The sequence below is a fragment of the Lepidochelys kempii genome, chromosome 5, assembly GCF_965140285.1.
Source record: "Lepidochelys kempii isolate rLepKem1 chromosome 5, rLepKem1.hap1, whole genome shotgun sequence".
Taxonomy (NCBI): Eukaryota; Metazoa; Chordata; order Testudines; family Cheloniidae; genus Lepidochelys; species Lepidochelys kempii.
This window is the reverse complement of record NC_136384.1, coordinates 4622402-4637350: the sequence shown is the minus strand read 5'-3', so window position 1 is coordinate 4637350 and position 14949 is coordinate 4622402. Positions and strand designations below refer to the sequence as shown.

The 14949-nt window shown below is 44.5% G+C and overlaps 1 protein-coding gene across 2 annotated transcripts in view; it reads left to right on the top strand.

Annotated features, from left to right (window-relative positions):
• DNAI1 (dynein axonemal intermediate chain 1) overlaps positions 1 to 14949 on the top strand; it is a 275417-nt gene that overhangs the window by 107791 nt on the left and 152677 nt on the right. For both annotated transcript variants that reach the window (XM_073343359.2, XM_078852695.1), the window contains exon 13: positions 3805 to 4052. In XM_073343359.2, coding sequence (XP_073199460.2) covers positions 3805 to 4052 — 248 coding nt within the window. The remainder of the gene's footprint in view (positions 1 to 3804; positions 4053 to 14949) is intronic.

Here is a 14949-nt window from a genome sequence, read left to right as displayed (position 1 = left end):
TGCTCTGTTAGGCAGAGCATAGTGGAGGAATGAGCGTTCAGGAGAGCTGAGCTTTCTTCATTTAACTCCCTTTGTGGTCTTGTGCAAGTCACTTCACGTTTCCTTTCTCGGTTTCATCATCTGTAAGAACATGATAATACTCAACCTACCGTCCTTCAAGGGGTGCTGTGAGGATTAACTAGTTTAGAGTCTGTGCAGCTCAAAGTACTGTAAAACATTATAAAACTGCTGATTATTATTATTTCAGCAACCCTTGAAAATCAGCTCAGCACACTGCCAAACTTCCTGCACTCCTCGGAAAGAGTCATTCTTTTCCAAATCTTTTGGGGCAATTGGACTACAGCAAACTCCATAATGCTGGCCAGTTCCTTTCTTAGATGCTTCTGCACTCACAATGCTTCTAGCACTAGGTGATGTTTTGTTTATTTGGGGGAAATGTGTAGGCATTCACTTAACTTCTATTGTCAAAGTAGTTTTAAGGCAAGTATAAATCTCAATCACTCATAAGAGCACCATAAACTTCTGACTTTTGAACTGATCCTGCTGGTAAGTAACCTGGATTGCCCTTGCCGTACCTCTCAAGCACATACAATAGCTTAATCCTTTGGCTTTTGAAGAAACAAAGCTTACAGGACTAAACACCAGCAAACAGAGTCATCAAAGAGTGAACACATCTAAGGCAAAAAGAAAGGGAGTACTTGTGGCACCTTAGAGACTAACCAATCTATTTGAGCATAAGCTTTCGTGAGCTACAGCATCCGATGAAGTGAGCTGTAGCTCACGAAAGCTTATGCTCAGATAAATTGGTTAGTCTCTAAGGTGCCACAAGTACGCCTTTTCTTTTTGCGAATACAGACTAACATGGCTGCTACTCTGAAACACATCTAAGGCAGACAACATAAGTAAAATATTCATGGACAGCTGAGAGCTCAGACACAAGCAGCTGTTTACAAATGTGCTTCCCTGTGTTGGTTTTCTTTTTAGATTGGATTTGGGGGGGCTGGAAAGGGCAAATTTTCAGCAATAGCCAGGATGTTTTGATGTAGCTTGGAGATTTGTTGTGCCATGTTGATGGGAAAGCTTTTTCTCTTGCTTTCATATGATTGGTGCATGGTGTGTCTTGGATCAGAGTAGGCAGAGTGTGAGATGTAAGGGTATAATATTCTGGATTATTGAGCCCTAGAAAGAGAGGATGATGGATGGACTTATCACACTAGGAACCATACAACTGGGTTATTAATTCAGGAATCTCTTCCTTGCCTCAGGGACAATAGAGACCATTCTTTGAAAATTTCTGCTTTGATGCAAGTTTCATCCCCAAGCACCATGACTTCTGTCTAAAAGATATACTGTTGGCAGTGGTAGTGTAGCCATGTTGGTCCCAGGATATGAGACAGACCAGGTGGGTAAGGTAATATCTTTTATTGGACCAATTTCTGTAGGTGAAAGAGACACGCTTTCAAGCTCCACAGGACTCTTCTTCACGTCTGGGAAAGGTAATCCCAGAGTTGAAGAAGACCTCTGTGAAGCTCAAAAGTTTGTCTTTCACCAACAGAAGTTGGTCCAATAAAAGATATTACCTCACCCACCTGGTCTGTAAAAGATATAATTGCACTGAGCTCATTGGTATGAGCACAAGATGTTTCTCAAGGAATCCAGGAGAGTTTTGACTGCTTGTTTGAATTCCATACAGGTGTTTGACTCTAAGGTTGTGGATTTACTTCTCATTTTTGGAAAAAACTCAGATTCTCCTGAGAACTCTTAGCATTTATAAGGACACCTTTATGCAATGGCAATGAATGCATTAGAAATGCCTGTATGTCGTATGCAGTGTGGTTGTAGTAGGGTTGGTCCCAGGCTATTAGAAAGACAGGTTGGGTGAGGTTATCTTTTATTGGACTAACTACTGTTGGTGAGAGAGACAAGCTTTGGAGCTTACACAGAGCTCTTCTTCAGGTCGCTGAGTACATTTCCCAGACCTGAAGAAAACCTCTGTGTAAGCTGGAAAACTTGTCTCTCTCCCCAACAAAAGTTGGTCCAATAAAGATGTTACCTCCCATCTTGTCATTTTAGAAATGTCTACACAGACAAATGTTTCAGGCAGCAGCAGTTGTTTCTGAAAGCTAGTTCTGATTGTAATGTTATGGGTTCGCAGGAGAACTTTGAGTTTAGATAGACTCTTTAAAAGTGAAACAAGGTAAACATTACTCAGACCCTGATCACTCTTCTTTTCCTTCTCTCCATTCTCTTAAACGGTTCAGTGGCTTTCATTACGCCTTTGGTTTTCTATGTAGGATCTTGTGGCTTCCATCACCATTATTTCTGAGTGCCTGTAATGAAGGCTACCTCACAAACTGAAGCAGTGTTGTGCCACTCCAGCTTGTTCCAGGGGATGGGCTCTGGGTTTGTTGTTCTGACTGTGAAGTAATTGAGACATATAATATCATTGGTTGCTGTCAAGTTATTATTTTTTGAGCCACCAGAATGTGCCACTGTGTATTGAGTTGGATTTCAAAGCATCAAGAGCTTCAGTCTTCATATTGGGCACTGATACATGCTTATGACTGCTTCCAGACGCTTAGCTGTCAAGTCCCCATATCTACTCTAGTCTTTAAGGTGCCACCAGACTCCTCGTCGTTGTTGTGGATATGGACTAAAACAGCTACCACTCTGATACAAAGCCCATTTGCATACCATTCTCTGAGGTACAGCACCATTGAAAGGAATGTCGCATGTTTAGTAGATTAATATATATTTGCAATACTAGTACTTATTTGTAATAGTTTTATCAATGAATGGGTGGCTTCACTTATTCTCCAGATATGTAGAGAAATCTATACAATGTAATCTCAGAACCTTGCCCCCTCCCTCAATGTGGAGGAAGATATGCACAACTTGCCCCTCCCCCCCAGTTAGAAATTGCATGAACTGGGCTTAATAATAAACAAAACAAGTTTATTAACTATAAAAGGCAGATTTTAAGTGGTTATGAGGGATAGCAAACAGAACAAAGCAGATTACCAAGCAAATAAAACAAAACACACATACTAAGCTTAAGATCTTAAAGAGACTGGTTGCAAGAAATAATTTCTCACCCTAAATGTTGTTTTAGGCAAGTTACAGAGTTTCTGTGGCTTAGAGTTCCAGTTATTTCTCTTTACAGACTAGACGCCTGTCTTAGTCTGGACTCAGCCCTTGCCTTTCCCACCACCACTCAGTTCCTTTGTCTCTTCAGGTACTTTCAGCAGTCTTTGTTCTTGGGCAGGAAGGCAATGGAGAAGAGTCCTGTTTGCCTTACTCCCCAGCCTTAAATAAGATTTTCATAAGGTGGGAATCTTTTGTTTCCCAGTGTTGACCTCCCCCTCCTTTTAGTGGAAAATTACTAGAAGTTCAAGATGGTGTTTAGTACCAGTTGACAGGACCACCTGACCTAGTAGTGTCACAGCTACGTCCCAGGACGCCTCTCAGGAAGGAGAGAGATTAGTGTCTTCAAAGTCTTATTGTTTCTTCCTAATGGCCCATCAAGGCTGGTGACCTGTTGTCTGGTGGGTGTCTCCCAAATACACACGCAGTTGAAATTGTGACATAGTCAATATTCCTAACTGTAGATACAGAAATGATATATGCCTACAAATTGGATAATCACATTCAGTAAAATATAACCTTTCTGATGATACCTTGCAAGACCCATCTTGCATAAAATAGATCTCAGTTATGCCATATCCATATCATAAGCATATTTCCATAAAGAATATGGGGTGTAATGTCACACTCACATCATGGTGTGGATCTTCCTTTCTCTAGATGACTTCATGAAGCAGAGCCGGGGCATGCTCCTTCTGTACACCATGAAGAACCCCACCTTCCCTGAGTACATCTTCAGCAGTGAGAGTGGCATCATGTGCCTCGACATCCACAATGACCATCCCTATCTTCTTGTCGTGGGCTTCTATGATGGCAACGTGGCCATCTACAACCTGAAAAAGTCACACTCGCAGCCAGGCTACAAGAGCTCTGCCAAGTCAGGGAAGCACACAGACCCCGTGTGGCAGGTGGGTGCCCCAGCGGGGGTCGTTTATTTCCTTTTACCTGCTGCAATGTTCAGTTAGATCAAGTTCAAGCAGCACAGTGACAAGCCTGGGATGGAGGGACAGATGGTTTGGCCTTGTATGCATGGTAATATTAGCTACTGATTGGTAACTTCCGGGGAGCGTCATAAATCCTGTTGCAATGTACAGAAGTCCGTAGGAATTGGAGGAAATAATGAGCCAGAATAGCACCAAAACTTTGATTAAATAATTACTTTTCTTTCACTTTATTTGAGATTAGGGACCAACTTCTCTTACTAGGAGCAGCCAATCACCTTTGTATATTATCAATGTCATGCTGACATCCTGCTTGTAAGGCTATTTATCTTCTAAAGGTAAAGGCAGAGGACCGGATTCTGGCAGGCACCAGGAAGTGGGCAGGATGTACAGAGTGATTAATCAACAGGAAGTGACAGTTGTATTCTGGCAAGATCAGCCCAGTGACAGCCCGTTGTGCAATTGACTCTCACTGAGACCAGCAATACACTGCATTGGGGCTGAACATAAAGGTTTTTGCTGGGTCATTGATCACGACAAGCAGGTCATGCCCTCTCACTTTAGGCAGTGCCCCATAACAACCCTCCATGGCAAAGGGTCTGCACAGTGGGTGATGTTTTATTGGGGCCAAGATGGGTGCGGTTGATCCTGTGTTAGAATTCTGGCATGTACCAGACAGAATTTAACCCACAAGTAATGGTTCCATGTTATTACAGCTTCCATTGAATAAAGTCCAAGAAGCGAGGGATCTAACTGCAGGGTATTCCCAAAGAGCATGGTTTTCTGTACAGCAAGTGACATTTATGCATTATTATTGTGTATTATTTCAGTTAATGCATCATACAGAAAGTTTGGAATTTTAAAGTCACTTAAAAATGTTCCTGTAGCAAATGTATTTAGTGATCTCTGGACCGGTTTACATGGGGCCCTTTGCCATTAACCCTTGGCACCGCATTGCACCTACTCCACAGACAGAGTGGGAGAACGTTCCCCATCACCATCTCCTTCCTGCTGCTATTGGAACTCGCTGTTACCACAACAACAACTGAGCCGAAGTAAAATAATACGCTTCTCAGAATGATTGACAGGCTCCCTCCCGATGAAGGCTTCCTATAAAGGGCTGAGAGAGCTCAGTTGGAGGAGAGCTACAGGAAGCAAGCTGGCTCTTGTGGTGGGTCCTGGAGCAGTGGGGAAGAAGCAAGGGAGAAAGGCATCTGGGCCCCCGCTGCCTGCTTTGATCAGAGGAATAACTTTGTGTTACACCACGAGTTTTGTATCTGAAGACTAAAAGTGTGCTCTGAATCGGGTGACCAGATGTCCCAATTTTATAGGGACTGTCCCGACTTTTGGGTCTTTTTCTTATATAGGCTCCTATTACCCCCCACCCTTGTCCCGATTTTTCACATTTGCTGTCTGGTCACCCTAGCTCTGAAGGAAGGGTGTGTACAGACTTTTGGGCCTGGATTAACCTTCCTGGGCTGGGGAGACACGCCAGCAGCCTGCTTTCTTGTTACTGTGTTTCCAAAGTGCAAAGGGCCATTTCAGTATGTCCCGCTCTGCTGAAGAGTATCTGTATTCTTGGGGTAGGACTCGACAGAGTGAGTAACTGCATTATAAAGACAAGTGAGGTGCTAGCTTATTGCACAGCCATCAGGAGAATGGATTGTGTGCACGCAGGAGACGGGAGACTCTGAACTGCAGACATGTATCAGTGGCAATGTTATCTCCTCATTGGAGAGAAAGGGAGCCATTAAGTGCCCTTTGATCTGAGTGAAGCACTTGTTGCTTAATCCTCCTTCAGCACTAAAAGGTATTATCATTTCGCCAGTGTAATTTAAGGACACCCGTGTTCCTCTAAAAAGCCTTTAGCTAGGTTGGGTACCATTTCTCTGTTTGGCTCAAATCCTGCAGTCCTTACTGAGGCATTACTCTTGGCAGGGACTGCAGAGTTTGGCCCATGACTTTTAAATAAGCATTAGAAAGGCAATGGGGAATTCTGCCAAAAAATTAAGATGCGCTGTTCTGAGCCTCTGCTCTGAGCTGACTGGCTCTTTCGTTTTGAAACAATGCCTGTATTTTAGTAATAGAGGGAGAAAGTGGAAAGTGAATGTTCTTCGGAGTAGAATACAAAGTCTGACAGTTCTCTCATTTTTATCACTTAGTCTTCAGGGAATTAGTATTATCGTAGGAATCACAGGCATTTTCATAAAACAAAGCTAGTGTTATCACATCATTACATGCAAAAATCTATGGCTAAAATTTTCTGACTCTGTTGCTTAAGATGACAAAATACAGACTCGCTTGCTTAACATCAGGTCCCTACGCTTCTGGTGTGTACAGTAATGGCTTCCTTTATATTGAGAAAGACTCTTCCATGTATTGAGCTCTATCTACTCCAATATAAATGAGAAAGTTCTGGTTTATGTCAATGCAATGTTCAGGTTACATGCTCAGTCACAAAGGCCAGTAACATATTAGGCCACTGATTTATCACCATAAACAGGGATTGAAAACACATATACCTATAGACATACAGAATATCTATGCAGTGCAGCCAGATTAACATAGCTGTTGGAACCTTGGCTCTTATAAGTCCTGACTCATTGTGATTCTAACTTTGCAATGTTGCAGTAACTTCTGCTATCCTGACAGGTTTCAGAGTAACAGCCGTGTTAGTCTGTATTCGCAAAAAGAAAAGGAGTACTAGTGGCACCTTAGAGACTAACCAATTTATTTGAGCATGAGCTTTCGTGAGCTACAGCTCACTTCAGCAGATGCATCCGATGAAGTGAACTGTAGCTCACGAAAGCTTATGCTCAAATAAATTGGTTAGTCTCTAAGGTGCCACAAGTACTCCTTTTCTTTTTATGTTTGATAATGGTATTTAATGTTAATTAGACCTTGAGGCTCACATCTTATGTGAGGTGAATGGGTTGGGTGGGGGAGGGACAAGGCCACTAATTACCCATCTTTATTGGTGTTATTGTTTGGCTTGAGAGAGTATGCAGGAGTCGTGACTGGAGGACAGACGCCTAAAGAGAAAATGCACCTTGGAGCAGGATTAGGGGCAAAAAACCCATTTAAATGGCAATGATGATCCAAGAGGTCAACACCCTTGTGTGTATCCAGTTCAGGGCTAGTTCCAGGGTGCTTGTCTTTGCCTAAGCTCTCTAAGGAGTATGCATCCCCCTTTACTCAAGCCTGTGGGTAAGTGCCAGAGTCTGGTCCCTAAATGCAAAATCTGTGATGCAAAAATGGTGTATTGGTTTCAGAGTAACAGCCGTGTTAGTCTGTATTCACAAAAAGAAAAGGAGTACTTGTGGCACCTTAGAGACTAACCAATTTATTTGAGCATGAGCTTTCGTGAGCTACAGCTCACTTCATCGGATGCATACCGTGGAAACTGCAGCAGACTTTATATATACACAGAGAATGTGAAACAATACCTCCTCCCACCCCACTGTCCTGCTGGTAATAGCTTATCTAAAGTGATCATCAGGTTGGGCCATTTCCAGCACAAATCCAGGTTTTCTCACCCTCCACCCCCCCACACAAATTCACTCTCCTGCTGGTGATAGCCCATCCAAAGTGACAACTCTTTACACAATGTGCATGATAATCAAGTTGGGCCATTTCCTGCACAAATCCAGGTTCTCTCACCCCCTCACCCCCCTCCCAAAAACCACACACACAAACTCACTATCCTGCTGGTAAGAGCTATTACCAGCAGGATAGTGAGTTTGTGTGTGTGGTTTTTGGGAGGGGGGTGAGGGGGTGAGAGAACCTGGATTTGTGCAGGAAATGGCCCAACTTGATGATCACTTTAGATAAGCTATTACCAGCAGGACAGTGGGGTGGGAGGAGGTATTGTTTCACATTCTCTGTGTATATATAAAGTCTGCTGCAGTTTCCACGGTATGCATCCGATGAAGTGAGCTGTAGCTCACGAAAGCTCATGCTCAAATAAATTGGTTAGTCTCTAAGGTGCCACAAGTCCTCCTTTTCTTTTTAAAAATGGTGTAGGTTCTATAGGCTGAGCTAACCATCTCTGCAGATGCCCTCTGAGCACCCTCCCCAAGCAGTACTGTCACCCCACCAAGAGGATGTTCTCCTTGGCAAGGACTCTCTCTCCTCATGCAGTTTCAGACTTCAGCCGTTTTTACTTTGGCCCTGGCTTTTTAAAAAGATGATGGCTATACTTTTTTATAGTGGGTAAAAAGTGTGGTTTTGTCACTTTCCCGTCCCTGCAAAGCAGTTAAATGGACTTTGCTCAAACCTTCCAGAATAATTCACCTTTAGGCACACATCACTCATGCACATGTTCAGCTCCAAAGGTTTGGAAAGTTTGGAGTCTTGAGCGTGCGAAAAAGGGGTTGATCTTAGAAGCTGTTTGCAACTGCAAAGTGTATTTCTACTGTGCAAAATGGCTTGTAATACAGCTTCGCACTCAGCAAAGCTGCCACCTGTGTATGGCTCTAATCATACATTAGCATCAGAACCAAGGTTTTAGTACTACTCCTGGTAACAATGCAGAGCGAGCACCGTTGTGGCAGCTGGTCTCTGACTCTGCTTTGCTCGTCAACACAATTGTTAACCAAGTTCCAGTTGCAGAATGTTGACCCCACGCTGCAGAAAGGTGGACACTTCAATCAACTGTGTTTGTAGTACGTCTCAATGGGGGCTCACTAGGTCGACAGAGCACAGCTGAATTTTTGGACCCAGTTTGAGTTTCCAGAGCTGCCAGTTAAAAAAACCACTTCACATATTAAATCTGATGAGGGCTCAGGGAGGCAGCCTAAACACAGGGGCCCAGCCACTCTTCAGGGGAAAGATATGTACTTTAACTACTGTAGGTTAAAGTACAGGTGGGGGAGGTTTAGATTGGATATTAGGAAAAACTTTTTCACTAGGAGGGTGGTGAAACACTGGAATGCGTTACCTAGGGAGGTGGTAGAATCTCCTTCCTTAGAGGTTTTTAAGGTCAGGCTTGACAAAGCCCTGGCTGGGATGATTTAACTGGGAATTGGTCCTGCTTTGAGCAGGGGGTTGGACTAGATGACCTTCTGGGGTCCCTTCCAACCCTGATATTCTATGATTCTATGATTCTATGATTAGGTGTGATGCTGGCTTTATAATATGTCACACATACCATTCCATTTAAACTAGATACTAATACTTAGGAGGGGAAAGGACAAGGCAAACTCTTAACTGCATGAAATCTGCCAAAGGAAAATGTGGGCAGAGTACCAGGGAAAATGGCCTACCTCTGAGGTGTAGGAGCTTTTTCAGTAGTGTCTCCAAAGGAATTGTGGAAGCCCCATCTTTTAGGGCTCTGAAATAAAAACACACTTGAGACTATTATAGGGAAAAGTTCAGATCCTCAGTGATATTTAGGCATCAACTCTCTTTGAAATCAATAGGAAGTGGGTGCCTAATTACCTTTGACGTTCTGGGCCAAAGTTCCTACAGTGACAATGACAAAGACAAGAAGATCTAAAAGGGCTTTTGCATCTCTAGTTTCTATGCTCTGTCTTGGTTCTTGCATGATTCTATAATGAATCTTCTGTCTCACCAAGCCATTCCCAGTCTGAAACCTTTAAAAAGATGGGTTTCAGAGGAACAGCCGTGTTAGTCTGTATTCGCAAAAAGAAAAGGAGTACTTGTGGCACCTTAGAGACTAACCAATTTATTTGAGCATGAGCTTTCGTGAGCTACAGCTCACTTCATCAGATGTTTACCGTGGAAACTGCAGCAGACTTTATATACACACAGAAATCATGAAACAATACCTCCTCCCACCCCACTGTCCTGCTGGTAATAGCTTATCTAAAGTGATCAACAGGTGGGCCATTTCCAGCACAAATCCAGGTTTTCTCACCCTCCACCCCCCCACACAAATTCACTCTCCTGCTGGTGCTAGCCCATCCAAAGTGACAACTCTTTACATAATCAAGTCGGGCTATTTCCTGCATAGATCAAGGTTTTCTCACATCCCCCCACCCCCATACACACACAAACTCACTCTCCTGCTGGTAATAGCTCATCTAAACTGACCATTCTCCAGGTTTAAATCCAAGTTAAACCAGAACATCTGGGGGGGGGGGGGGGGTTAGGAAAAAACAAGAGGAAACAGGCTACCTTGCATAATGACTTAGCCACTCCCAGTCTCTATTTAAGCCTAAATTAATAGTATCCAATTTGCAAATGAATTCCAATTCAGCAGTTTCTCGCTGGAGTCTGGATTTGAAGTTTTTTTGTTTTAAGATAGCGACCTTCATGTCTGTGATTGCATGACCAGAGAGATTGAAGTGTTCTCCGACTGGTTTATGAATGTTATAATTCTTGACATCTGATTTGTGTCCATTTATTCTTTTACGTAGAGACTGTCCAGTTTGACCAATGTACATGGCAGAGGGGCATTGCTGGCACATGATGGCATAGATCACATTGGTGGATGTGCAGGTGAACGAGCCTCTGATAGTGTGGCTGATGTTATTAGGCCCTGTGATGGTGTCCCCTGAATAGATATGTGGGCACAATTGGCAACGGGCTTTGTTGCAAGGATAAGTTCCTGGGTTAGTGGTTCTGTTGTGTGGTATGTGGTTGTTGGTGAGTATTTGCTTCAGGTTGCGGGGCTGTCTGTAGGCAAGGACTGGCCTGTCTCCCAAGACTTGTGAGAGTGTTGGGTCATCCTTTAGGATAGGTTGTAGATCCTTAATAATGCGTTGGAGGGGTTTTAGTTGGGGGCTGAAGGTGACGGCTAGTGGCGTTCTGTTATTTTCTTTGTTAGGCCTGTCCTGTAGTAGGTAACTTCTGGGAACTCTTCTGGCTCTATCAATCTGTTTCTTTACTTCTGCAGGTGGGTATTGTAGTTGTAAGAAAGCTTGACAGAGATCTTGTAGGTGTTTGTCTCTGTCTGAGGGGTTGGAGCAAATGCGGTTGTATCGCAGAGCTTGGCTGTAGACGATGGATCGTGTGGTGTGGTCAGGGTGAAAGCTGGAGGCATGCAGGTAGGAATAGCGGTCAGTAGGTTTACGGTATAGGGTGGTGTTTATGTGGCCATTGTTTATTAGCACTGTAGTGTCCAGGAAGTGGATCTCTTGTGTGGACTGGACCAGGCTGAGGTTGGTGGTGGGATGGAAATTGTTGAAATCATGGTGGAATTCCTCAAGGGCTTCTTTTCCATGGGTCCAGATGATGAAGATGTCATCAATATAGCGCAAGTAGAGTAGGGGCTTTAGGGGACGAGAGCTGAGGAAGCGTTGTTCTAAATCAGCCATAAAAATGTTGGCATACTGTGGGGCCATGCGGGTACCCATAGCAGTGCCGCTGATCTGAAGGTATACATTGTCCCCAAATGTGAAATAGTTATGGGTAAGGACAAAGTCACAAAGTTCAGCCACCAGGTTAGCCGTGACATTATCGGGGATAGTGTTCTTGACGGCTTGTAGTCCATCTTTGTGTGGAATGTTGGTGTAGAGGGCTTCTACATCCATAGTAGCCAGGATGGTGTTATCAGGAAGATCACCGATGGATTGAAGTTTCCTCAGGAAGTCAGTGGTGTCTCGAAGGTAGCTGGGAGTGCTGGTAGCGTAGGGCCTGAGGAGGGAGTCTACATAGCCAGACAATCCTGCTGTCAGGGTGCCAATGCCTGAGATGATGGGGCGCCCAGGATTTCCAGGTTTATGGATCTTGGGTAGTAGATAGAATATCCCAGGTCGGGGTTCCAGGGGTGTGTCTGTGCGGATTTGATCTTGTGCTTTTTCAGGAAGTTTCTTGAGCAAATGCTGTAGTTGCTTTTGGTAACTCTCAGTGGGATCATAGGGTAATGGCTTGTAGAAACTCGTGTTGGAGAGCTGCCGAGCAGCCTCTTGTTCATATTCCGACCTATTCATGATGACAACAGCACCTCCTTTGTCAGCCTTTTTGATTATGATGTCAGAGTTGTTTCTGAGGCTGTGGATGGCATTGCGTTCCGCATGGCTGAGGTTATGGGGCAAGTGATGCTGCTTTTCCACAATTTCAGCCCGTGCACGTCGGCGGAAGCACTCTATGTAGAAGTCCAGTCTGCTGTTTCGACCTTCAGGAGGAGTCCATCTAGAATCCCTCTTTCTGTAGTGTTGGCAGGGAGACCTCTGTGGATTAGTATGTTGTTCAGAGGTATTTTGGAAAGAGGGTGAGAAAACCTGGATTTGTGCTGGAAATGGCCCACCTGTTGATCACTTTAGATAAGCTATTACCAGCAGGACAGTGGGGTGGGAGGAGGTATTGTTTCATGATTTCTGTGTGTATATAAAGTCTGCTGCAGTTTCCACGGTAAACATCTGATGAAGTGAGCTGTAGCTCACGAAAGCTCATGCTCAAATAAATTGGTTAGTCTCTAAGGTGCCACAAGTACTCCTTTTCTTTTTAAAAAGATGTTCACTCTTATTTCACTGATGTCAATACATTGGTTCAGTTACAAAACAGGATCACAATCAGCATGTGCCATTGTTCCCCTTTCCTCTCCCCCTGCCTCCCACTGAGCACAGCTGCACAATAACAACCTTCCTTAGAGCCAGTTGTGTTAACTGTGCTTAAGAGTAGGATAGGTGCTTCATCAATAACCCACTGTCGCACCAAGTAACTGTTACCCTTCTGATGACTGGCAATTTCCTTCTAAATCTGTCACATTAAAACCCAGTCAGACAAATGGCCTCTGTGGCTGGTTTCTGTTTATGAAGTAGGATCCGAAGCAGCAGAGTAGTTTGCTCCTTCAGTTTCAGGCTCATGAGGAATCATAGAATCATAGAATATCAGGGTTGGAAGGGACCCCAGAAGGTCATCTAGTCCAACCCCCTGCTCGAAGCAGGACCAATTCCCAGTTAAATCATCCCAGCCAGGGCTTTGTCAAGCCTGACCTTAAAAACCTCTAAGGAAGGAGATTCTACCACCTCCCTAGGTAACGCATTCCAGTGTTTCACCACCCTCCTAGTGAAAAAGTTTTTCCTAATATCCAATCTAAACCTCCCCCACTGCAACTTGAGACCATTACTCCTCGTTCTGTCATCTGCTACCATTGAGAACAGTCTAGAGCCATCCTCTTTGGAACCCCCTTTCAGGTAGTTGAAAGCAGCTATCAAATCCCCCCTCATTCTTCTCTTCTGCAGGCTAAACAATCCCAGCTCCCTCAGCCTCTCCTCATAACTCATGTGTTCCAGACCCCTAATCATTTTTGTTGCCCTTCGCTGGACTCTCTCCAATTTATCCACATCCTTCTTGTAGTGTGGGGCCCAAAACTGGACACAGTACTCCAGATGAGGCCTCACCAATGTCGAATAGAGGGGAACGATCACGTCCCTCGATCTGCTCGCTATGCCCCTACTTATACATCCCAAAATGCCATTGGCCTTCTTGGCAACAAGGGCACACTGCTGACTCATATCCAGCTTCTCGTCCACTGTCACCCCTAGGTCCTTTTCCGCAGAACTGCTGCCTAGCCATTCGGTCCCTAGTCTGTAGCTGTGCATTGGGTTCTTCCGTCGTAAGTGCAGGACCCTGCACTTATCCTTATTGAACCTCATCAGATTTCTTTTGGCCCAATCCTCCAATTTGTCTAGGTCCTTCTGTATCCTATCTCTCCCCTCCAGCGTATCTACCACTCCTCCCATTTTAGTATCATCCACAAATTTGCTGAGAGTGCAATCCACACCATCCTCCAGATCATTTATGAAGATAATGATGAGGAGATGAGGAGTTTGGTGGGAAAACAGAAGGGAAGAAGGAAAGGTTAGAAGGTTGGCAGCAAGGTGAATAGATAAAGGTTAGCATTCTGGGAACGGTCTCAGCTCTCCCCCAGGTGCACTTACAGTTAATAGAGCTGTTTATAGGTTCTCCATGGTTACTTTGCAGACACATCGAGCCACAGTAACCTTTGTATATATTTAACTGCCACTTCCAAAGCTTAGTGTTACTAGGGGGTCTTTACTGAAGAGGGCGAGACCTGTGCAGACAGTAATTTGGAGAGGAGGGGAGAGTATGAGAGATCTGAAATCAGTAAAGCCGGAAAGAACGGTAAGCTGGAGTTCAAGCAGACAGGACTTCTTGGGTGGGCTTTAAAGCTGGCAGATAGGTGGATGTAAACAGCTGGGATGAGGGAGCAGGGCTAGCAGCAGGTGGTAAGGACTGTTCAGCAGGAGAGAGTCCGCATAAACAAATCAGAGTAAGATATGCAAAAAGAACATCAGACTAGGATTTATCTCAGAGCTCCCACTGGGAGTCCTGCTTTCCCCTTCCTCTCTCTTCAGCAGCTTTCCTTACAGCCCTAGCCTTGAACACCTGGTCAAAGAAGGGGGAAAGAGAAGCTGGAGTTAACCCCTTGTGTACTGGGGACCAGGTAGTGCCCCTGTATCCTGTCACAGAGATTTTGCTGGCATGTGCATAAAACTGCTGAAGAATGAGGAGAGCATTCACATGCTAAAGGAGGGTGGTCTTGGGGCTAAGGCACTAGGGGCTAAGGGTGTCAGGAAATCAGTGTTCAAGTCCTGGCTCTCCTGTTGACTGGCTGTGCCACTAAAGCCATTCACGGCAGCACTGCTCATAACAGTAAGTGCTACCTCCAGAACTAATTAGCTATTCTATTCTCTACAGGTTTTTATACTGCCCCATAGAATCTGAGCGCCTTCCAGTAGTGTATGAAGCAACATGGCTGAGAGAGAAGTGTGTACAGGGGAGCGTTTTGGTTTTGAAGGTACACACACACAGCTGTATGTCTGTGTTAGAAAAGGCAGGTCTTGGAGCATAAGGTGGGGAAGATTGGAATGAACCTCAGAGAGCTCATGCCACAGTCTCAGAGCAGCCCCTGAGAAAGTTCCATCTCCCACAC